The 22,500-nt window shown below is 38.2% G+C and overlaps 1 protein-coding gene across 1 annotated transcript in view; it reads left to right on the top strand.

Annotated features, from left to right (window-relative positions):
- LOC127946054 (transcriptional activator GLI3) overlaps positions 1 to 22,500 on the top strand; it is a 291,286-nt gene that overhangs the window by 203,249 nt on the left and 65,537 nt on the right. Inside the window, exon 5 of the mRNA XM_052542339.1 lies at positions 11,194 to 11,399. Within this exon, the coding sequence (XP_052398299.1) occupies positions 11,194 to 11,399 (206 nt within the window). The remainder of the gene's footprint in view (positions 1 to 11,193; positions 11,400 to 22,500) is intronic.

Here is a 22,500-nt window from a genome sequence, read left to right as displayed (position 1 = left end):
ACATGGGTCAAACAATGGCAAACAGGTGTAATGTGGGCAAAACCCAAAATTAGTACAGCAGGGATAGGCAACTCCGGTCCTGGAGGCCCACTATCCTGCAGAGTTTAGCTTCAGCCCTCATAAAAACTCACCTGCCTGTATCTATCTAGTAATCCCGAAAACACTGATTGCCTTGTTCAGGTGTGTTTAATTAGGGTTGGAGCTAAACTCTGCAAGATAGTGGCCCTCCAGGACTGGAGTTGCCTTATCCTGTAGTACAGTAAATGGCAACGGTCAATCTCTGGTGAACAATGTCCAAAAAGGGTAATCCAAAGGGGTCATCCAAAACACAAGTGATAGTCCAGGCGAGAGGTAAACATTATCTGAACAGGGCGAGATGAGAGGTTCAGGGCAGGAGTAAAGTTTATAAGCGGCTTCTGTAGCCTCAACAGGACAGGAAGAGAGTTCTAAGGTGACTTCCATGGCTGGAACAGAACAGGCAGAGAGTTCACAGATGGCCTTCATAGCTGTTATAGGACAGTGAAGAGACTTCATAAACGGCCTCCTAGGCCGGAACAGGATAGGCTGAGAGTTTCACAGATGTCCTCCTTGGCCAGAACAGAGCAGGCAGAGAGTTCACAGGCTGCCTCCATAGCCATTACAGGACTGGCAGAGGGATCCCAGATGTCCTTCCTAGCTGGAACAGAACAGGACAAGAGTTTATAAGTGGATACCACTGACAGTTCTGGAGGTTTTGCAGTGGATGCCTCCACCTCTAGAGGTTCTACAGCCGCATTAACAGGAAACAGGGAAAGTTCCTGAATATTCTCCTTAACAAAACAGGCAGGCAAAGAGTTCAGCAATGGTTCATTTGATCATGACATGTCAGGCTGAATATGTAATGCTGGGAACCACCATACCAGGAGCTGAAGTGAGTGCCTCTGCCTCGGAGGGTTCTGCAGCCTCAGCTGCCACCTCTGGAGGACCTGGAGCGAGTACCGATGTCTCTGGAAGTTCTGTGGTGGTGTAGGGAACCCAAACACACCAAAAAGGAATCCCCATCATATGAAGCGCTTCAGAAAGGGGAATCAGTTCAGGATCAGGGAGGCTAGAGTGAGTGGGTTTGGGGATACCAGCCTTCTGTGCAGACTCCAGTGGTCATTCCCTTACACTGGATACCAGACTGGGATACTGAAGGGCTGACCTTGATAATCTGGGTGCAACAGACAGGACGTCTCTGGATGATCAGCTGTGATGTGATGTTACTCTGGAAGATCAACTGAGATGTGAAATGACTCTGGAAGATCAGCTGAGACATGATGTGACTCTGGACAAACAGCTGAGATGTGACATGACTCTGGAAGATCAGCTGAGATGCGATGTGACTGTGGAAGATCAGCTGTGAGTTAACTTGGTTCACACTGGATGCCGGACTGGGATACTGAAGGGCTGACCTTGATAATCTGGGTGCAACAGACAGGACGTGATGAGACTCTGAATGATCAGCTGTGAAGTGACATGTGTCTGGAAGATAAGCAGTGATGTAATGTGACTCTGGATGATCAGCTGTGACATGACGTGACTCTTGAAGATAATATGAGACATGACAAGACTGTGAAAGATCAGATGTGACATGATGTGACTCTGGAAGATAAGCTGAGATGTGACGTGACTCTGGACAAATAGCTGAGATGTGACATGACTCTGGACGAACATCTGAGATGTGACGTGACTCTAGAAGATCATCTGAAACATGACGTGACTGTGGAAGATCAGCTGTGAGTTGACTTAATTCATGTAGATCAACTGTGACTTCACTTGATTCATCTAGATTAACCGTGACTTGACTTGATTCATGAAGATCAACTGTGACTTGACTTGATTCAAGAAGATCAACTGTGACTTGACTTGATTCATGAAGATCATCCATGACTTGACTTTACTCATGAAGATCCACTGTGACTTGACTTAATTCATGAAGATCAACCGTGACTTGACTGGACTCATGAAGATCCACTGTGACTTGACTTGATTCATGATTGGCAGCTGTGACATAACAGGACGCTGTTGTGTCTGCCATTTTGTGAGTGTGCTGTAGTGCAGCAGCCATTACACGAGCGAGTGCGGGGTCGCATTTCTCCGCAACACCCACAATGAATGCTAAACCAACAGTCCACAAAACATAAACCAATAAACTGCTCAGTAATGAACAAGGACCCTTTTTAACCACTCTTGACTTTAAATGCTGGTTAAGACAATCACAGAAAAAAGTGAGTGATTGTGTGTCCTGCTTCAGCACTAGCAGCAGAATTGCGGCATTCATACCTAGCCAATGTTCCTTGGTGAAGCCACTGTATCCTTGTTTGGCCAAGTATTCTGTAATGGGGCGAATGAGACATAAGACGTGCGGATCCATATGCAAGGCTTTATTTCCAAGATGTTGTCATATAACAGGCATGGGTCAAACAATGGCAAACAGGTTCAACGTGGCCAAAACACTAGAGGAGTCCAGTAAACAGGTTTGGTCGATCTCCAGCGAACACTGTCCAAACAGGGAAAACCAAAGGGGTAATCAGTAACAGAAGCGATAGTCCAAGTGAGAGTTTAAACAATATCTGATGGATGCTGGGATATGTAGATGACATGCAACAGTTTGTGTAGTAGTAGTAGTGTGTTAATCAATGTAATAATTTCTGGTGGCAATTGGACAGAAGTTTGGACCGGATTTTTGACAAGATCATTGCAATCTCATAGTTCCTTTATAATTAATAAATAAAACTCTTATTTATAGCATCTACACTTTGTAAATTATAATGATAGGATTCACAAGCCAGCAAGCAGAACTCGGCACTTAAAGGTGCAGTAGGTGATTGTCTTCAGAAACATTTTTTGTTTTGCTGGTTGAAAGTCAAGTGGTCTATTAAGTTAAGTGGTCTAAGTGTATTTATCTGTATTTATATATTCTGTGGAAGGCGTAGGACCAAGAAATGTATGTTCAATCAGTCCGAACATTTTAAATAGTTTTTATACCTGCTAGTCAATGTATGTATACCTCTGCACACCCTGTTTGTGCAGACAGGATATGTCATCAGCGCATTCACGTACGCTGTGCAGACAGAGCGAGAATGGCAGACAAACAAAAACCCGAAGTGACGAGTGGGGCATCTTTTGTAGCCCCTTGTGGACGACTGTCGCGCACAAACAAAAACCAAACCGAAATGAAGTCCAGGCCTGGTCCTCTCTCGTCCTCTCTCGTCTCTGTTGTCATTCCTCTTTTGTATTCTTCCAATCTCCTCTTTGGGGACTGGTGAGTGGAGCAGGTGTCACTCATTTCCCAATCACTCCACCGGCCTCGCTCCGTTCCCAGGGCTCTCAGCCCTGCCCCACTCGTCACACCCGGTCTTCCTTCCTGGTATTGCAGTACTTTTAAAGTTTTCTCGCTGGTGAATGATATATATATATATATATATATATATATATATATATATATATATATATATATATATATATAACATTACAATATAATATAAAACATTACAATATAACATTTCTATATAGCCTACCAGTCAACAGTTTTTGAACCGTACATTTTTTTATGTTTTTAAAGAAGTCTCTTCTGCTCACCAAGCCTGCATTTATTTGATCCAAAGTACAGCAAAAGCAGTAATATTGTGAAATATTTTTACTATTTAAAATAACTGTTTTCAAAGGTGAATTTTCAGCATCATTACTCCAGTCATCAGTGTCATATCCTCATTAGAATCAAATCATTCTAATATACTGATTTGCTGATTATCAATATTTAAAATAAATTAATTAAATTTTGAATTATATTCAAATAGAAAACAGTTATTTTAAATAGTCTAGTAAAGATATTTCACAATTTTACTGTTTTGCTGTACTTTGGATCAAATAAATACAGACTTGGTTAACAGAAGAGACTTGAGTGGTAGTGAATACTTTAGGCAACTTAATTTTTCTCTAATTTCTAGCTTTTAATTGGCTTAGAAATCTATAACTGCTGGACAATAACAAATAAAAATGATTTGTTTATATACTACAAACACTTTTTTTATCACATAATAAGGCAGAATAGATTATATACTGCAATAAATGCTATTAGCACTTTATTGCTCATATACTTTATTTCTTACCTGCTGGAGATGACTTGAAAACCATATATTGTCACAACTGTATGTTAAATGTCTTCGTGTTTCCAAAAGTTTCTGTTTTTCTGTGAAAACAACTGTTTTCATACGGCAATAGCTGGACGCTCACGTCCATATTAGGAGTTCCCTGGTATAACTTTCTGTGAGAGAGCGCCCTCCGGCTTCGAGTATGAATGAAGTGTTGCATGAGTGTTTAGCACTCTGTGATGTTCATCTCGCCTTCTGGGTCCGAATAAAATAGCAGGTCATGCGCAGACTATCCTATCTCTTTGAGTTTAAATCTATATTTATTCACACCAGCTCTTTAAAACCTCTATGCGAATACATTTGACTGAAAAAGCTTGAACCTTGAACAAACCTCTGGCATTTTGAGCATTGGTTACACTGCTCAACGCTGCAAAATATGTTGTTAATAGAAACCTTTGACATTCCACGAAGCGTAAACACAAATACACACTGGAGCATTTGCCAGATCTGTTTCGCCAATTTCCTAGTTTTACAGTTTCAACCAAAGGGTTCTTAGCACTTTCTAGCACCCCCCTAAAATTGTTCCTGGCTTTTTAACAGTTTATTTGCCTTGTGGTTCTATGCACCAACATTTAAGTGCTTTTTCTTCTCTATTGTAAATGACTGTAGGCCGAATTGCTCAATAGTGGGTTGCGGCACCTTGTGTACAGGCATGAATAAGACGAAAGCAAACAATTGTTTCCTGTTTAGTGTGTAGGCACTGTTCATCTGTGATTCACTTCACTTTATCTAGTCACACACTGTGTGAAAGGGCCTTCAAGGAGCAGAAAACTTTTCAAATTTGTTTGATTTGCTTATTTTACTATTCTTTAATATTTTAATTTTTATAAAATATTTTATATGTATATTTTCATTTAGTAAATTTAGTATATTTCAGTTTAATAATTTTTTATCATTTTCATTATTTTATTAAGTGCTTTTGCCATTTTTATTCATTCGCTTTTATTTAGCTTTAATCTTTCTTTAAATAATTTTACTTGTACTTAAGTACCAATTAATCAAAGTATCTTCTTCACTACTTTTACAATCGCAATTCATTATTCAGTATATGATTTGATGTGACCTTGCAAAAATAAAATGTGATAATGGGTTAGTTGCATATTGCCGCCATCTTGGATTTTCGCTTTGGTGAGTGTGGGCAAAGCCATTTGAAGGCAAGCATGCACCCTTTAGCCAAAAAAAGCTTAATAGCTGATGCTACTGCTTCCACTTAGGTGGAAATGTATGTGGTATTACCATGTGGTATGTTCTTTACCATTTTAATAAGTGGTAAAGAAAACCAGATATTTTTTTTTTATGAATGAATGAATGCAAGAATGAATGAATGAGTGAATGAATGAATGAATGTTACTGGAGGAGAGGTTTCACTGAGCTAAAAAAAAAAAAAAAAATTGAAAGAATTGCAAGTGACCTGACATACAGCCAAGTATGGTGACCCATACTCAGAATTTGTGCTCTGCATTTAACCCATCCATAGCGCACACAAACAAACACACTGTGAACACACACCTGGAGCAGTGGGCAGCCATTTATGCTGCGGTGCCTGGGGAGCAGTTGGGGGTTCAGTGGGCACCTCAGTCATGGTATTGCTGGCCCGAGACTTGAACCCACAACCTTAGGAGTCTAACTCTCTAACTATTAGGCCCCAACTTCCTGACCAAAAAATATATATATATATAAAAAATAATAAAACATTTAAAAAAACACTTTTTAGAGGAAACAGCTTATAATTACATTGATTGACAGCCTAATTTTCAGAAAATGTTATACTAAACAATAGTTTTGGATTTAAGTATTTTTAGAGTTTACACCAAAAAAAAAAAAAAAAAAAATTACATTTATAAGAGCCACAGACTTATGCTTACATCATGTCTCATTCATTCCTATGGTATCCATAAACACTGATTGACATAGCTACACAATTAGTTTTTCCCTCACCAATTATTGTACAAATTACTTGTTTCTCTAAAATGCATGTATTACATTGAACTAAAATACGTATGCCTGTGAGACATCAGTTGATATCATAAATATCCATTACTCAATTCTGCACATGCATCAGCTTGTTCCATCAACATTTTCAAAACATATTTTAATATCTACATTTACACAGTTATCTTTGCATCAAACATATTTTTAGATGAAAACACGGGCTTTAAAAATCTAAAATTAATAAACAGTTCTGACTTTTTTAATTATTATTATTATTTTTTTTTTTGTTATTTAGTTATCTAGCCAATTTTGGTATGAATTTACCCATAGGAAAAATGTATTGCTCAGTAGTTGCTTTTCCTAAGCTCGGTAGACTTAGATGAGATTCTCATGTATTTCTCATTTTAGTATAAACAGCATTTCAGATATTTCTTAAAAAATTCCTTTGGAGAAATGGAAGTAGCACAAATGAGACATGAGAAATGTTTGAGAAAAAAAGAGTCAAAACAGAGAAAGTGGTGAAAGAAACAGAATATCTCTTAATTGTCTTGATGCGATCTCTATCAAGACTCCATTACAGGAATATTTTATTGCTCAGTGGTTGCTCCTTCTAACCTCAGGAGACTTAGTTGTGATTCTCGTATACATGTATTTCTCATTTTAGTCTCAAAAGTATCTCAGATGTTTCTCCTAAAAATCCTTAGGAGAAATAAAAGTAGACAAACTGAGACTGAGAAATAAAAAATAAAATGAAGAGATAAACGTGTGAGAAACGTGGGAGATCTCTATATTGTCTTGCTGCAATCATAAAATGAAAAAGATCTCTTTACCATTTACAGTATCATCACTATTTCTCCTAGACAGAAATGAGACTACCTTAAGATTGAATGGAAACTTTTGCTTGAGTCTTCTGCTTCTCAAAACTGTCTCCTCCCACATAGCAAATGTCTTCTGGCTCAGACAATCACTTTTCCCTCGGCCCAAGTGCTGCAAAGAATGACGGCCCTGAAGTGGCCCAGAACTGGATTATTGACAAGGGCAACACATGGGCCATAACTGGCCCGAATCAAAACAGGTTTTATTATATGGTGCCAATTCTCAGCCTTAAGTAAACCAGAATCCTCAAATCTGAGCCACACCTGAGCCTTATATAGCCTAGACCCAGAATCTTAATATTTCATATTTTTGCATTGTGTATTACTAAAATCGCCATTATTCATTTTGTGACATGCTGTACACACAAACTATGCCAATAATGTAAATTAAACTGAATAGAAAACCCACAAATCATGTAACTGTGCAATAAAAAAAAATGTATTGCATTGATTTTTCTATTTATTTTTATAAAGAACAATCAACCAATAAAGAATGAGTGTATAAAGTTTACAGTCTATAAGAGAAACGTAACAGATAGACACATGTAACTTAATCATAATAATTTATTACAGATGTGTCAAAGAGCAATACCACAGTAGTCCAAATGACGATGCATTGCAGTTGCAGTCCTCTCTGGCAGAATATAATAGTAGTGCGAGTAGCAGGGCATAATTTAAGTTGTTCTCATTCAAAACACGCATCACTGGAAACATGGCATTTCGCAATCTGTGACGCAACCGATGAGAGCCAATGAGCATTTGATATCGCTGTCGTAAAACTTGTTGTTAAACTTCTTAACGTAACATTTTTTAAATTGTTACTATAGCTAGAGAGGAAGGCGATACCAGGGATGGGCGATACCAAATATTTTGTTTTCGATAAGAAACCGACACTTTTAATGGCCAGTATCGTCGATATCGATAACAATATGATTCTTCAAAACTGAACTTTTAGATAATTAAATTTATTTAATTATTATGAGTACAATGGGTAATAATACCTGCTTTATATTTGAAATGCATTTTAACATTCAATATGCCTTAATTGCAACTTAATATGTTATATTTTTGTTTACACATGGTTAAAATATGTTTACTGTAGTGGTAACCAAGGAAACCTACAAATACTATAGTTAAACTATGTTCACTTTACCATGGTTCATTGTCATAAGGGACTGCCAGTAATAGGCTGTTGCATGCATAAAATGCAACCTTTTTTATTCAGAGAGTGTTTGATTTATATTAACAATACAGAATAGAACATGAGCAATATGAACTTTTAACATTCAAGTTTAAATTAATGTACTGCACAAACTAGGGCACAATTTCAATTACAATATAGCCTATGTTTTTTTTTTTTTTTTCTGCATTGTTCATGAATGGTTTGAATTTGGATTGGTTCCTCACACCAAGCATCACATGGATACAGAGGATTTAAATAAAATACTTTCATGATAATTAATAATTTTTATTTAATGAATGCTTGTGCATGACACCATACCAATAAAAATGATGTGCCCCCACTATTATAGATCAATGTGTGTCCCATGATAAATCAAACACATATTACATGATAATGGTTCAATGATCTCTCTCTCTCTCTCTCTCTCTCTCTCTCTCTCTCTCTCTCTCTTTTCATGTAAAGATTCTAAGAATATTCGTATCAAGAATAATATGTGTGTGTGTGTGTGTATATATATATATATATATATATATATATATATATATATATATATATATATATATATATATATATATATATATTACCATTATAATGCAATATTGTATTTATCTCGTTTATCATGGGTCACATAATATGCTGCCAGATCATAGCCTGATTTGGGCCACATATCACTGGACTGATCTGGGCCATACTCCTCCCACCAACAATCGGCCCTCATATGGTTTGCCTGATCCATGCCATGCCATCATTGCCACACATAGCCCAGCTCTGGCTGAAAGGGTACATGCCATTGCCGACAGGAGGCTAACAGTGCCAGCTTGAGGCCACATTTGGGCCAAGTCTGTTTGCTATGTGGGCTGAGGCAAAAACTCACTGTGCTCAGATATTTCTCCTTAGCTAGACTCAAGAGCTCTCACATTTGTCTCCTCTAAATTTCAGAAGTGATCTCAACTTTATAAAGTGTGCACAAAGTCAAATGCCTCAATATGAGCTCAAACATTTCTTCCATGTATTAATAAACAAATAAGTCAATTAATAATCAAGACTGAGTCATAAGCCATTTATGTGCCTTTCAGCAAAGTAAGCTCCAGGATTACATTTTCTGTAGATCACTTCTGATTAAGGCATCTTGTACATTACTATTTCCAACAACAAATTATGTGCCTAAGTACTTAAACATTGTCTTATAAAAAGTAGCATTATCCTTATTTCTGCATAATTTCTCTCTCAATATAGCCTTCATCTCTGAATTTATGATTTTCCCTCTTTTATTTAGTGCCTTTCAAGTATTTGACTTGATGCACACATTGTAAAGTTGTTGAGATCTATTCTAAAGCTTTACAGGAGACAAATATTAAACCGCCAGATTATTTAGCTAATGAGAAAAATCCAAGCATAGTGTGTGATGTTGTTGAGATCTCTAATCTAAACTTTTGACAAGACAAATGTGAGTGAATTAAGAGTCTCTAGCTAAGGAGAAATATCTGAGCACAGTGAGGAATGTTGTTGAGATCTATTCTGACGCTTTAAAAGAGACAATTGCGTTTCAAACACGACATAAGGATACATTTTCTACATGTATTTACACTTTGAACCAAAACAGTGCATCCGTGCAGCATGAGTGACACAGAGGAGTGTAAGCTGCTTGCGTTCAGTGAATATTGTCCAAAATGGCACTATGGTGATGCAGAGAGACACTGAGGAGACTAATTGTTGAATAAAGTCATTATTTTTGTTTTCTTCACATACAAAAAGCATTCTCGTTACTTCCTAACGTTATGGTTGAACCACTGATGGCAGTTGGACTATTCTGACGATGTCTTTTATACTTTTCTATTTTATACTGTCTTTTATATACAAAAGCATCTCTATTGACTGGCTTTTACCTTGCCTTAAACCCTTAAGAATTCTCTAGAATGGTTTGACAGCACTTCAAGAGAAAGTTTTGTTGAGGAACAGGCCAAACTCTTTCATTAGTGGCTGGTGAAGTAGACTCCGGAGACTGACAGGAGAGAATTCATAGGGGACAAGCTTTAGTGTGTAATTGGGTCCATCCGGTCCATCTGGTCCTTCTGAGAGGTCACTTGAAGACAAAGATCTCTACAGGAATTTACTGTAAATGTTTTCTTGTTTTCTATTTGCCTCTTTTATATATATATATATATATATATATATATATATATATATATATATATATATATATATATGTGTGTGTGTGTGTGTGTGTGTGTGTGTGTGTGTGTGTGTGTGTGTGTGTGTGTGTGTTTAAGAGTCAGTTATGTTCTTAATTTTTTTCATTTTAATTAATACATTTATTTTTAATTCATTTATTTAATTGTCCTGTATACCTTATATTATTATGAAAGAACCTAAGTGTTTTATTGTTTGTTTGTTTGTTTTTTATCCTTTATCACACATGGACAGTCCTGCTTCAAAATAACTTAAATACAGTAATAATATTTTATAGGGGCTGTTTACGAAAACAACACAACAAAATCCAGATTTGAGTGACACCCATCATCTCAAGAAAATATGGCAAGGCTTTGTGGGTAGCGGTAAGAATTCCTGGCAGCCTCTGTCTGATTAAAATGTGATGTGTTGAAAGTTGGCTTTGATCTTAGGAAATGTCTGCGAGGGGAGCAGTTGGAATTTAGCTTGGGCTTTTTCCCTCCCGCTTACTCTGTGATTTGGCCCTGCAGATGGAGGCAGATAGATAGTGTCACCATTCATTTCCTGCTCAAGCTCCTACACTGTTCTGTTCAGACACTAGACCTGGAGCAGGGATCCAAAATGAATAGATCACATGCCTAGCTTTTGTGGTTTGTGTAGAGCTCTGCTTTCTTCTATACTTTTCTCTAAATGTATGCATGTGCTTTGGATTGTACATGCACATATAACATGGTATTTTGCAAATAACCCCCCCCCCCTAGGACTTGGAACATCCCACCCAACGGAATAAGAGGAAGAAAACACAGTTTGAAAAAGACTCCTAAGGTGCTTAAATGCTTTTCTTCGTCTCTGATTCCAGGACTCCTGCACTGGCGGCCAGCCCGGCATTTTCTGATATCTCCCTCATCCGGATCTCACCACACCGGAACCCTTCAGTGGGGGCGGAGTCACCCTTTAACCCCCCACATCCATACATTAATCCCTACATGGACTATATCCGCTCACTCCATAGCAGTCCCTCTCTGTCCATGATCTCTGCGGCCAGGGGCCTTAGTCCCACAGATGGTGAGTACCTCAGAGACCTGTTCTAGGCTTGCTAAAATTATTTTCAATTCTTCTTAAAGGAACACTCCGAATTTTGGGGACTTTAGCTCATTCACAGTATCCCCCAGAGTTAGATAAGTCCATACATACCTTTTTCATTTCTGTGCGTTCTATAAGTGTTATTTGACACACCCACCGTTGGCCTAGCTTAGCACAAAGACTGGATGTAAATGTATAATTGTACCATAGTAATCCCAATAAGTGACAAAATAATGCAAACATTTTCCTATTTACATGTTGTGATCTGTATAGTCACAGCATGTACAAATAACAAGGCTATATGAGACAGAGACCATTTTTAATCGTATAAATACTGGGAACTATATTCTCACTAGGCGTAGGAGCACAGCTAACGTTACTTTGGTGGAGTGGCTACTTGGGAGGAGTGATTAGCGCAGCACCCAAGACGCGCCGTGGTGAGGAACAGAGAGTTGGAGTAATAGAGTCAGCAATTACTAGATAGTAAATTTATAGTGTACAATCATGGGTGTTCGCCGTATTGTAAAGAGCTGCGACAATAAACAGGAATTACAACCAAAAATGCTGACCTGATGAATTGATGGCTACTTGTTCTGGGTATAGTTCCAAACACACCTGTAAACACCATCACAAAGTATTTAGTTTGCTCTGAACATTTTACTGTAGACGACTATTTTGAAAAAATGCAAGTTGCCACATGGACCATGAAACGTGTGCTAAAGGATACAGCCATCCCATCGATAATAAAGACAGGACAAATTGGATCACCTGTTGCTGCGGTAAGTGTTCCGTTATGTTTTGAAATGACTAACATTAGCCATACTGTAACAGTGCCATGCTAATGTAATATAACCTTAGTAGTGACACTATTACGTGAATAGGGGCTCCGTGTATACCCTTTATTGTTATTATTGTGTTGTCATGAACACACTGCTCATGATCATTATAACAAAATCACTTACTTGGTGGTCAGCTGACCATTAGGTTCACTCGGCATGGGGCATTTCTTCCAGTTGATCTTGTCACAGTGGGGAAAAAAAACGACAACTGCCGGGTGTATTAAGGCAGAGAAATCTTCCGTGGTAGTGACGCAAATATTTTGATTGTCATCAAGCCTTGACATTGATGGCAATACCTGGTTCCATTCATTACAACAAAGGCACTCGGTTTCTGTCGGCATAGGGTGGCATGTTCCACATTTACACCACCAGTCCGTGTTCGTTCTGATTCTCCCTTCGACATCAATCGGTTCGACATCTTGTCTTACAGCTTCCAAAGTTTGTAACTCCTCGTCTGTGTATTCTGGCTCAAAACTATATGGTTCTGGATATTGGTTTGATACACAGTAAAATTCTTCTGAGTCTGACAATTCCTCAAAGTCAGCCATGATCACGAGTCATGTCTAGCTAGTTAGTCACGTTTGTTTTGTTTACGGAACCATTAACAGGGCGTCTCGTGTGCTGCGCTAATCACTCTACCCAAGTAGCCACTCCGCCCAAGTAACGTTAGCTGTGGTCCAACGCCTAGTGAGAATATAATTCCCAGTATTTACATGATTAAATATGGTCTCTGTCTCATATAGCCTTGTTATTTGTACACGCTGTGACTATACAGATCACAACATGTAAATAGGAACATGTTTGCATTATTTTGTCACTTATTGGGATTACCATGCTACCATTATCCATTTACATCCAGTCTTTGTGCTAAGCTAGGCTAGCAGTGGGAGCGTCAAATAACACTTACAGAATGCACAGAAATGAAAAAGGTATGTATGGACTATCTAACTCTGGGGAATACTGTGAATAAGCTAAAGTCCTAAAAAGTCGGAGTGTTCCTTTAATGTCAACCTATTGTGAGCAGAGCATACAATTTTAAGTATTAACTTCTAAATTGTACACATCACATGTCCTTCAGAAAATGATAATACCTTAAATTAATCTATCTATACAGTTTTATCTAACTATCAATCTGTCAATCTATCTTGTGAGGGCCGAGATATGGCATTCATATATCCGTCATCTGTCTGCGATGCTTCTTTTTTAAGGGGGGAGAACATAGTTTGATCGTTTGGCAGGGGTCACTCTCTTTGATCTTTGTCTAATGTCGGCAAACCTCCGGAGAAACATTCAATATGTCAGGCAAAATCTCGTGATCACATCCTAAGTTAAGATGGGGATGAAGTTCAAGACCATGGTTGAGGGCAGAGGGTACAATAAAGAGGGGAAGGATGAGTAGTGGAAATAGTTTAGAAGATGGACACAAGAGGCCTGTTAAGAAGCCATTTTGGTTTTATGTGTGAAGTCAGACTGGGAAATCCATTACAGGGTCAGCAATGCCTGCTGTTTTTTAAAGAGTCTCTGTGGTATGCTGGCCTCTTGGCCTTCTCCTCAGGCATGAAGTTTTAATTGAAGCCTGAAGCACAAATACCAAAGTGGGGGAATCAGAGGGGCCTCTCACAGGCCACATATAATCATGATGTTTCGAACTGTAGTGCTATCTAACATCAGCCAGGTCATACTATCTACCATGTGTTTCAAAGGAAGACATAAAGCATTACCATATAGTGATTAACTATTCCCAGATAAGAACCCAGAATAAGGGCAAAATTAAACTTGTTGATGCGGTTTGGTTTGATGTAACATTTTGGTATTCTTGGTAAAAAGCCATTTGTTGAGTAAAATATATCAGATTGAACAAATATTTAAATTAAACATAAGTAAGTTTTTATGTTAACTCTTTGGTAGAATTATATACTCCAGTTGGCTGTATTTGAATGTAAACTTTTTAAGTGTGTCTGTAATAAAAACTTATGTAATAAAAAGATGAATTCCCTTATGAAACAAAAATATATTGCAGTATATAGGAAAATATCATGTAATATATTAGGCATATATTCTTATATATATTTTTGTTTTCCAATATATTGCAATATATTGAAAGCGGCAATCATTTGTATATTTTGCAATATATTATATAATATATGTATCATCAATATATTATTAAATGTATTCAAATATATAAAATATTAGAAAATAAAAAGGGAAAATAATAAATTACAATATAACACAATATATTTTAAGAAATATATTGGTAAATATATTTTCCTTTCATAAGGGTTGTCATTAAAGTAACAAAAGCTTTCAATCAAGAACAGTGAGTGATTTCTTTGTTGTTGCTGTTTGATTAATATTAAGTTCTTCAACTTTAAGAAAATACACTGATCTGGTACACTGATACAGTATGTTCAGCCAGCTATGTCTGCTATTGGACACTTACCAGGGCATTTTGACACATCATATTTTGTGTGTGTGTGTGTGCGTGTGTGTGTGTGTGTGTGTGTGTGTGTGTGTGTGTGTGTGTGTGAATTTGTCATTTTAAACAAAATATTTCACAGAGAGCCTAATTTACACATGTTCTGACGTGCAGGTTTGAGGTGCTTCAGGTGAGCACACACCGGCTTGCATCCTCTGGCACTTAAATGTGTACACTGGCAAAGCTTAAATGAGTTTAGTTTAAACACAGATATCAACACGCGCTGTTAAGGTCTCACCTGTACGTGCGCTTTCAGCACCCACTTGCAGTGTTGGTCATCTTACTTGAAAAAAGTAATTAGTTACAGTTAAAAATTACTTCTCCCAAAATGTAATTGAGTTAGTAACTTAGTTACCACATTGTTAAAGTAATTAGTTACTCAGCAAAGTAACTGTGATGTTATTTTTTATGTTCTATAATGCTATTACGACCTATAACATCTTTAATATATAAGATGTTTATATTTGCTCTACTGCACACCTCTACACTACACTACACTACTACACTACCACTATGCATTGCTATAAACTCAGAGAGGAAATGGCAGAAATCAAGAAACTCTACTGACCTCAGTGTGTATCAGTCTCTCCTCTCTTCCTTCTCTGCAAATGTCTTCATGGCTAAAACATCCTACTACCACAACAAAATTAGACGCTCGGACGCTCTTCAAGACTTTCTCTTCTCTTCTTAATCCGCCGCTACCACCTCCTCCATCGACTCTTACAGCGGACAACTTTGCAGTTTTCTTCACAAATAAGACAAGATCCATCAGTGACCAATTCTCTACACCGCAGACTGAGGACAACTTCACAATGACCGACGCACACTCTTTCTCCTCCTTCTCCCCACTCTCAGAGATGGACGTCTCCAAACTTCTCCTGTCCAATCATCCTACTACTTGTCCACTTGATCCGATCCCCACTCACATCCTTCAAGCGATCTCTTCTCACATTATCAACTCCTCTCTTCACTCTGGAACATTTCCCTCAGCATTCAAGCAGGCTTGGGTAAGCCCACTGCTCAAGAAACCATCTCTAAATCCAGCGCTTCTTGAAAACTACAGACTGGTATCCCTTCTTCCATTCATTGCAAAGACACTTGAGCGAGCTGTGTTCAGCCAGCTTTCTATATTCCTTGTACAGAACAACCTCCTGGACAGCAACCAATCTGGCTTCAAAAGTGGCCACTCAACTGAGACTGCTCTGCTCTCAGTTACTGAAGCCCTGCGACTAGCAAGAGCAGCTTCAAAATCTTACTGGACCTGTCTGCTGATTTTGACACTGTTAATCACCAGATTCTCCTGTCCACCCTCAGAAAGTTGGGCATCTCTGGAACAGCACTCCTGTGGGTTAAGTCCTACCTCTCTGACAGATCCTTCAGTGTGTCTTGGAGGGGTGATGTTTCAAAGTCACACCACCTTGCTACTGGGGTTCCTCAAGGCTCAGTACTTGGACCACTTCTCTTCTCCATCTACATGACATCATTAGGATCTGTCCTTCAGAAGCATGGCTTTTCTTATCACTGCTACGCTATTGACACCCAACTCTACTTCTCATTCCAACCAGATGACCCGACGGTAGCTGCTCGCCTCTCAGCCTGTCTGAGGGACATTTCTAGCTGGATGAATGACCATCACCTTCAGCTTAACTTTACGAAGACAAAACTCCTAGTGATTCCAGCAAACTCATTGCTTCATCACAACTTCTCTATACAGCTGGGCTCATCAACTATTACTCCTTCGAGGACAGCCATAAACCTAGTTGTGATGGATTATCAGTTAAGCTTCACAGACCACATTGCTACCACTACCCGGTCCTGCAGGTTTGACTTATAGAACATTAGGAAGATTAGACCCTTCCTGTCAGAGCAAGCAACCCAACTTCTTGTCCAAGCTCTTGTTCTCTCCAGACTGGACTATTGTAATGCTCTCCTGGCGGGCCTTCCTGCATGTACTGTCAAGCCTCTGTAATTGATCCAAAATGCAGCAGCGAGGGTTGTCTTCAATGAGCCAAAAAAAGCTCACGTTACTCCTCTCCTCATCAAGTTACACTGGCTACCAGTAGCTGCTCGCATCAAATTCAAGGTACTGATGCTAGCCTACAAGACGACCACTGGCACGGCACCAACTTACCTAAACTCACCGGTTAAATATTATGTGCCCTCCAGAAGTTTGCGCTCTGCAAGTGAACGACGCCTTGTGGTACCATCCCAAAGAAGTTCAAAATCACTCTCATGGACTTTTTCCTGGACTGTGCCCAGCTGGTGGAATGACCTCCCAATCTCAATTCGTACAGCTGAGTCTTTACTCATTTTCAAGAAACATCTAAAGACTCATCTTTTTCGCCTGCAATTAACACTAGCATTTTTCCTTTTCTTATTTTTTTTTCATGTATATATATATATATATAACCTGGCTATGTGTTCTATACTAGACTAACTGAGACTTGCCACTTGTATACTGTTGTTGTTCTCTTGTTGACCTAACTGCTTCTATTGTTCTCATTTGTAAGTCGCTTTGGATAAAAGTGTCTGCTAAATGATTAAATGTAATGTAAATTTATATAACTGATTGAAGAATAAAAACACTGTAAGTATTTTAGAAAATGTTGTATATATTTGAACTCAATAGATTGCAGCCTGCTATATGATATACAGTATTGTTCAAAATAATAGCAGTACAATGTGACTAACCAGAATAATCAAGGTTTTTAGTATATTTTTTATTGCTACGTGGCAAACAAGTTACCAGTAGGTTCAGTAGATTGTCAGAAAACAAACAAGACCCAGCATTCATGATATGCACGCTCTTAAGGCTGTGCAATTGGGCAATTAGTTGAAAGGGGTGTGTTCAAAAAAATAGCAGTGTCTACCTTTGACTGTACAAACTCAAAACTATTTTGTACAAACATTTTTTTTTTTCTGGGATTTAGCAATCCTGTGAATCACTAAACTAATATTTAGTTGTATGACCACAGTTTTTTAAAACTGCTTGACATCTGTGTGGCATGGAGTCAACCAACTTGTGGCACCTCTCAGCTGTTATTCCACTCCATGATTCTTTAACAACATTCCACAATTCATTCACATTTCTTGGTTTTGCTTCAGAAACAGCATTTTTGATATCACCCCACAAGTTCTCAATTGGATTAAGGTCTGGAGATTGGGCTGGCCACTCCATAACATTAATTTTGTTGGTTTGGAACCAAGACTTTGCCCGTTTACTAGTGTGTTTTGGGTCATTGTCTTGTTGAAACAACCATTTCAAGGGCATGTCCTCTTCAGCATAGGGCAACATGACCTCTTCAAGTATTTTAACATATGCAAACTGATCCATGATCCCTGGTATGCGATAAATAGGCCCAACACCATAGTAGGAGAAACATGCCCATATCATGATGCTTGCACCTCCATGCTTCACTGTCTTCACTGTGTACTGTGGCTTGAATTCAGAGTTTGGGGGTCGTCTCACAAACTGCCTGTGGCCCTTGGACCCAAAAAGAACAATTTTACTCTCATCAGTCCACAAAATGTTCCTCCATTTCTCTTTAGGCCAGTTGATGTGTTCTTTGGCAAATTGTAACCTCTTCTGCACATGCCTTTTTTTAACAGAGGGACTTTGCGGGGGATTCTTGAAAATAGATTAGCTTCACACAGACGTCTTCTAACTGTCACAGTACTTACAGGTAACTCCAGACTGTCTTTGATCATCCTGGAGGTGATCATTGGCTGAGCCTTTGCCATTCTGGTTATTCTTCTATCCATTTTGATGGTTGTCTTCCGTTTTCTTCCACGTCTCTCTGGTTTTGCTCTCCATTTTAAGGCATTGGAGATCATTTTAGCTGAACAGCCTATCATTTTTTGCACCTCTTTATAGGTTTTCCCCTCTCTAATCAACTTTTTAATCAAAGTACGCTGTTCTTCTGAACAATGTCTTGAGCGACCCATTTTCCTCAGCTTTCAAATGCATGTTCAACAAGTGTTGGCTTCATCCTTAAATAGGGGCCACCTGATTCACACCTGTTTCTTCACAAAAATGATGACCTCAGTGATTGAATGCCACACTGCTATTTTTTTGAACACACCCCTTTCAACTAATTCAACTAATTGCCCAATTACACAGCCTTAAGAGCGTGCATATCATGAATGCTGGGTCTCATTTGTTTTCTGAGAATCTACTGAACCTACTGGTAACTTGTTTGCCACGTAGCAATAAAAAAATATACGAAAAACCTTGATTATTCTGGTTAGTCACATTGTACTGCTATTATTTTGAACAATACTGTATATGAAATAAAAACATATAAAAAATTATATTGAAAATAAAATTCAAGTACAAAATTAACACAGACAAATTAAACTTGGGTAAAAATAAACAAAGGGAAACCTGGCCATTAGTGCAAATCTCTGTAACTGTATATTAGGCCTAAAGTTACTGCACAATAAACGAACACTATCCAACTCTTATGGTGCGTTCACACCAGATGCAAATAAAGCGTCTGGCGAGAGTGATTTCAATGTTAAGTCAATTCAAGGACGGGAATAGACAACCTCCGAAAATCAGCAAAACACATTTTTAAATAAACCGCATATTAGAGTTTAAAACAACTATATTCTCACAAGAAATACTTTTAAAACTACATTTCATGACATGATAACAGTCATATTTAGAAAACTATCGGAATAAAAATGGTGGTTGAAAAAGCTTTGTGAACTCAACTGGTGGTAGGCCCCCCCATGCCGCGAATTCGCGTCTGTTGTAAAGTTAATTTCATGCGAGAATGAAGCGTATGAACTCAAAATGTTCAAGCGTCCAAATACGCGTGAATAGTGCGAGTTATTCGTGCAAGTCGCGTCTGGTTTGAACACAGCATTAAATATTCAGTACAGTAACATGTTAGCATGTGTTGTTGAGGTGGTTCATAAGATTTGAGTTGCTTGTAGTGATGTGTAGTTTGTGAACGAATCGTTCTTTTTGAACGAATCTTTTAGCTGAACAAATCGTTCTCGTTCACGCAATCCACTGACTCATATTTCTCGTTCACTGAAGTTCCTCCCTCCACAGCAGCGCGGTGCTATTAGCAGCGCATGCGCAGCTTGGTGAATCGGGTAGCTCTGTGAACAGTTTCATCCTGTCAAAGAGTTACTCAACCTCGAGTCAATAGCCTTCAAGTATGACATGTGATGGAGCATGTGATTTGTTGAATGTAGTTTCATATGAGTCTGAACGAGATCTAGAGATCTCGTTCGTAAATGAAATGACTGATCTGATACCAATGTCGTTCGTGAACAAGCTGAATGATTTAGTAAATCTTGTTCGTGAATGAAATGAATGAACTGGTACACATGTTGTTTGTGAATGATCTGAATGATTTAGTAAATCTCGTTCGTGAATGAAATGACTGAACTGGCACACATGTCGTTCGCGAACGAGTTCAATGAACGGATACATGTTGTTCGTGAATGAAATGAATGAGAGTAAACTGGGTTAGTCTGCCATAATCCCCAATTTATGAATGTGAATATATAATATACAATATATAATATACAAACTGTCTGACCAAACAATTAAAATGCTAATTAGGCAAGAAAACCTTGTGCTTTGTTCATCTCAACAACTTTATTAGACTTTATATATTGAATTTGATTATGCACACATTTTAATAAAGCCAGATCAGTTTTTGTAACAAGTGAATACGTTCTTTGACTTAAGACATAACACATAACACATAATACACTCTTTTTTGCCACCTGCTGGCATATTTTGTGTAATATGAATAAATGATCACTGAACGAATCAGTGAACAATTCTGAATGAATAATTTTGGTGAACGAACTTAATGAATGAATCTCTTGAAAGAATCATAATTTCTACCACTAGTTGGATGAGGCAGACGTGGATAAAGTCTTTTTTCCTGGGCATACCGTGCATGTTAAAGAAATATTCTCACCTTTAATTTCCGGTACTTCCAGTTCGACAACGCCTTTATCGCTGATGCCGTCTTGTGTTTAGTGGTCAGTGTTCCCAGATTGGAAATGTCCAAGTATTGTGCCAGAAGTTCAAAATTATCGTATTTGGAAGAAAATTATCGTACATGAGTCAAAAGAGTTATTTATCTATTCTAAACCAACAACATTTTGACACAACATGCAAAATACCACAATAGATAACTAGGCGTATGGTTGGACGGAAGCAGTGCAACAAAAAACTATCACATTATTTTCAGTTCAGCAGTCATTGGAAGACTGCGTGTTGTCAGATGTTGAAGGGGTTCTTGCTGTCATGGACCGTAAGTAGTGCTCGTTGGCTTTAAAGCAGGGCAACCTCCTCTGAGGTGCAAACGAACACATTTAGAGTGTCTGTAATGAGCCGATTTCGTGTATAAGTAAAGAAGCCCTATGACTTCAATTAAATCTTCATTCATTGCATCTTGGGTATTGCTGGCCCATTGCTGGCCCACTTTGCTATCCTTGGAACTTCCAAAGGTCCAGCGTTTTGTGACCTTAGGGTGTGTGATGGATTGTAACGTGGTATAAGGCTAGTTAGTTACGCAGGAGCTAAACCATTTAGGGCCTTATAGGTAAGTAATGATAATTTGTAACTGATACGGAACTTAATAGGTAGCCAGTTCAGAGACTGTAAAATTGGGGTAATATGATCATATTTTCTTGACCTGGTAAGGGCTCTAGCTGCTGCATTTTTGAAGATGCAGGACAACCACCTAGAAGTGCATTACAATACTCCAGTCTAGAGGTCATGAATGCATGAACTAGCTTTTCTGCATCAGAAACAGGTAACATGTTTCATAGCTTGGCTATGTTTCTAAGATGGAAGAATGCAGTTTTTGTAACATGGGAAATATGATTTTCAAAAGACAAATTGCTGTCTAATATAACACCCAGATTTTTGACTGAAGAGGAAGTAACAGTACATCCGTCTAGTTGCAAATTGTAATCTACAAGATTCTGTGTACTATTTTTTATTCCAATAATGAATATCTCTGTCTTATCCAAATTCAATAAGAGAAAATTGTTGGTCATCCAGTCTTTTACATTTGTAACACACTCTGTTAGCTTGGATAATTTAGAAGTTTCATCTGGTCTCGTTGAGATTATATAGCTGAGTATCATCAGCATAACAGTGGAAACTAATCCCATATTTTCTAATATTATTACCAAGGGGCAACATGTATATTGAAAATAGAAGGGGACCTAGGACGGATCCGTGTGGCACTCCATATTTTACTGGTGATGAATGAGATGACTCCCTATTTAAATAAACAATATGGTAACAATCGGAGAGGTAGGATCTAAACCATCTTAGAGCCTTCCCTTGAATAACTGTATAGGTTTGTAATCGATCTATGAGTATATGTCATGATCTATGGTGTCGAACGCAGCACTAAGATCAAGTAAAACTAGCAATGAGATGCAGCCTTGATCTGACGCAAGAAGCAGGTAATTTGTAATTTTAACAAGTGCAGTTTCTTTGCTCTGGTGGGGCCTGAAACCTGAAATTCTTCATACAGATCATTTTTTTGCAGGAAGGAGCTCAATTGAGCAGACGCAGCTTTTTCTAAAATTTTAGACAAATGGAAGATTTGAAATAGGCCTATAATTTGCCAGTTCACTAGGACCTAGTTTTGGTTTCTTAATAAGAGGCTTAATAACTGCCAGCTTCAATGGTTTTGGGACGTGACCTAAAGTTAATGATAAGTTAATAATATTGAGAAGCGGTTCTTCGGCTACAGGTAACAACGCTTTCAGTAAT

This window comes from Carassius gibelio, chromosome A24 (genome assembly GCF_023724105.1).
Source record: "Carassius gibelio isolate Cgi1373 ecotype wild population from Czech Republic chromosome A24, carGib1.2-hapl.c, whole genome shotgun sequence".
In the NCBI taxonomy this organism is placed as follows: Eukaryota; Metazoa; Chordata; class Actinopteri; order Cypriniformes; family Cyprinidae; genus Carassius; species Carassius gibelio.
Note: the sequence above shows the minus strand (reverse complement) of the source record. Positions and strands in the feature narration are given on the sequence as shown.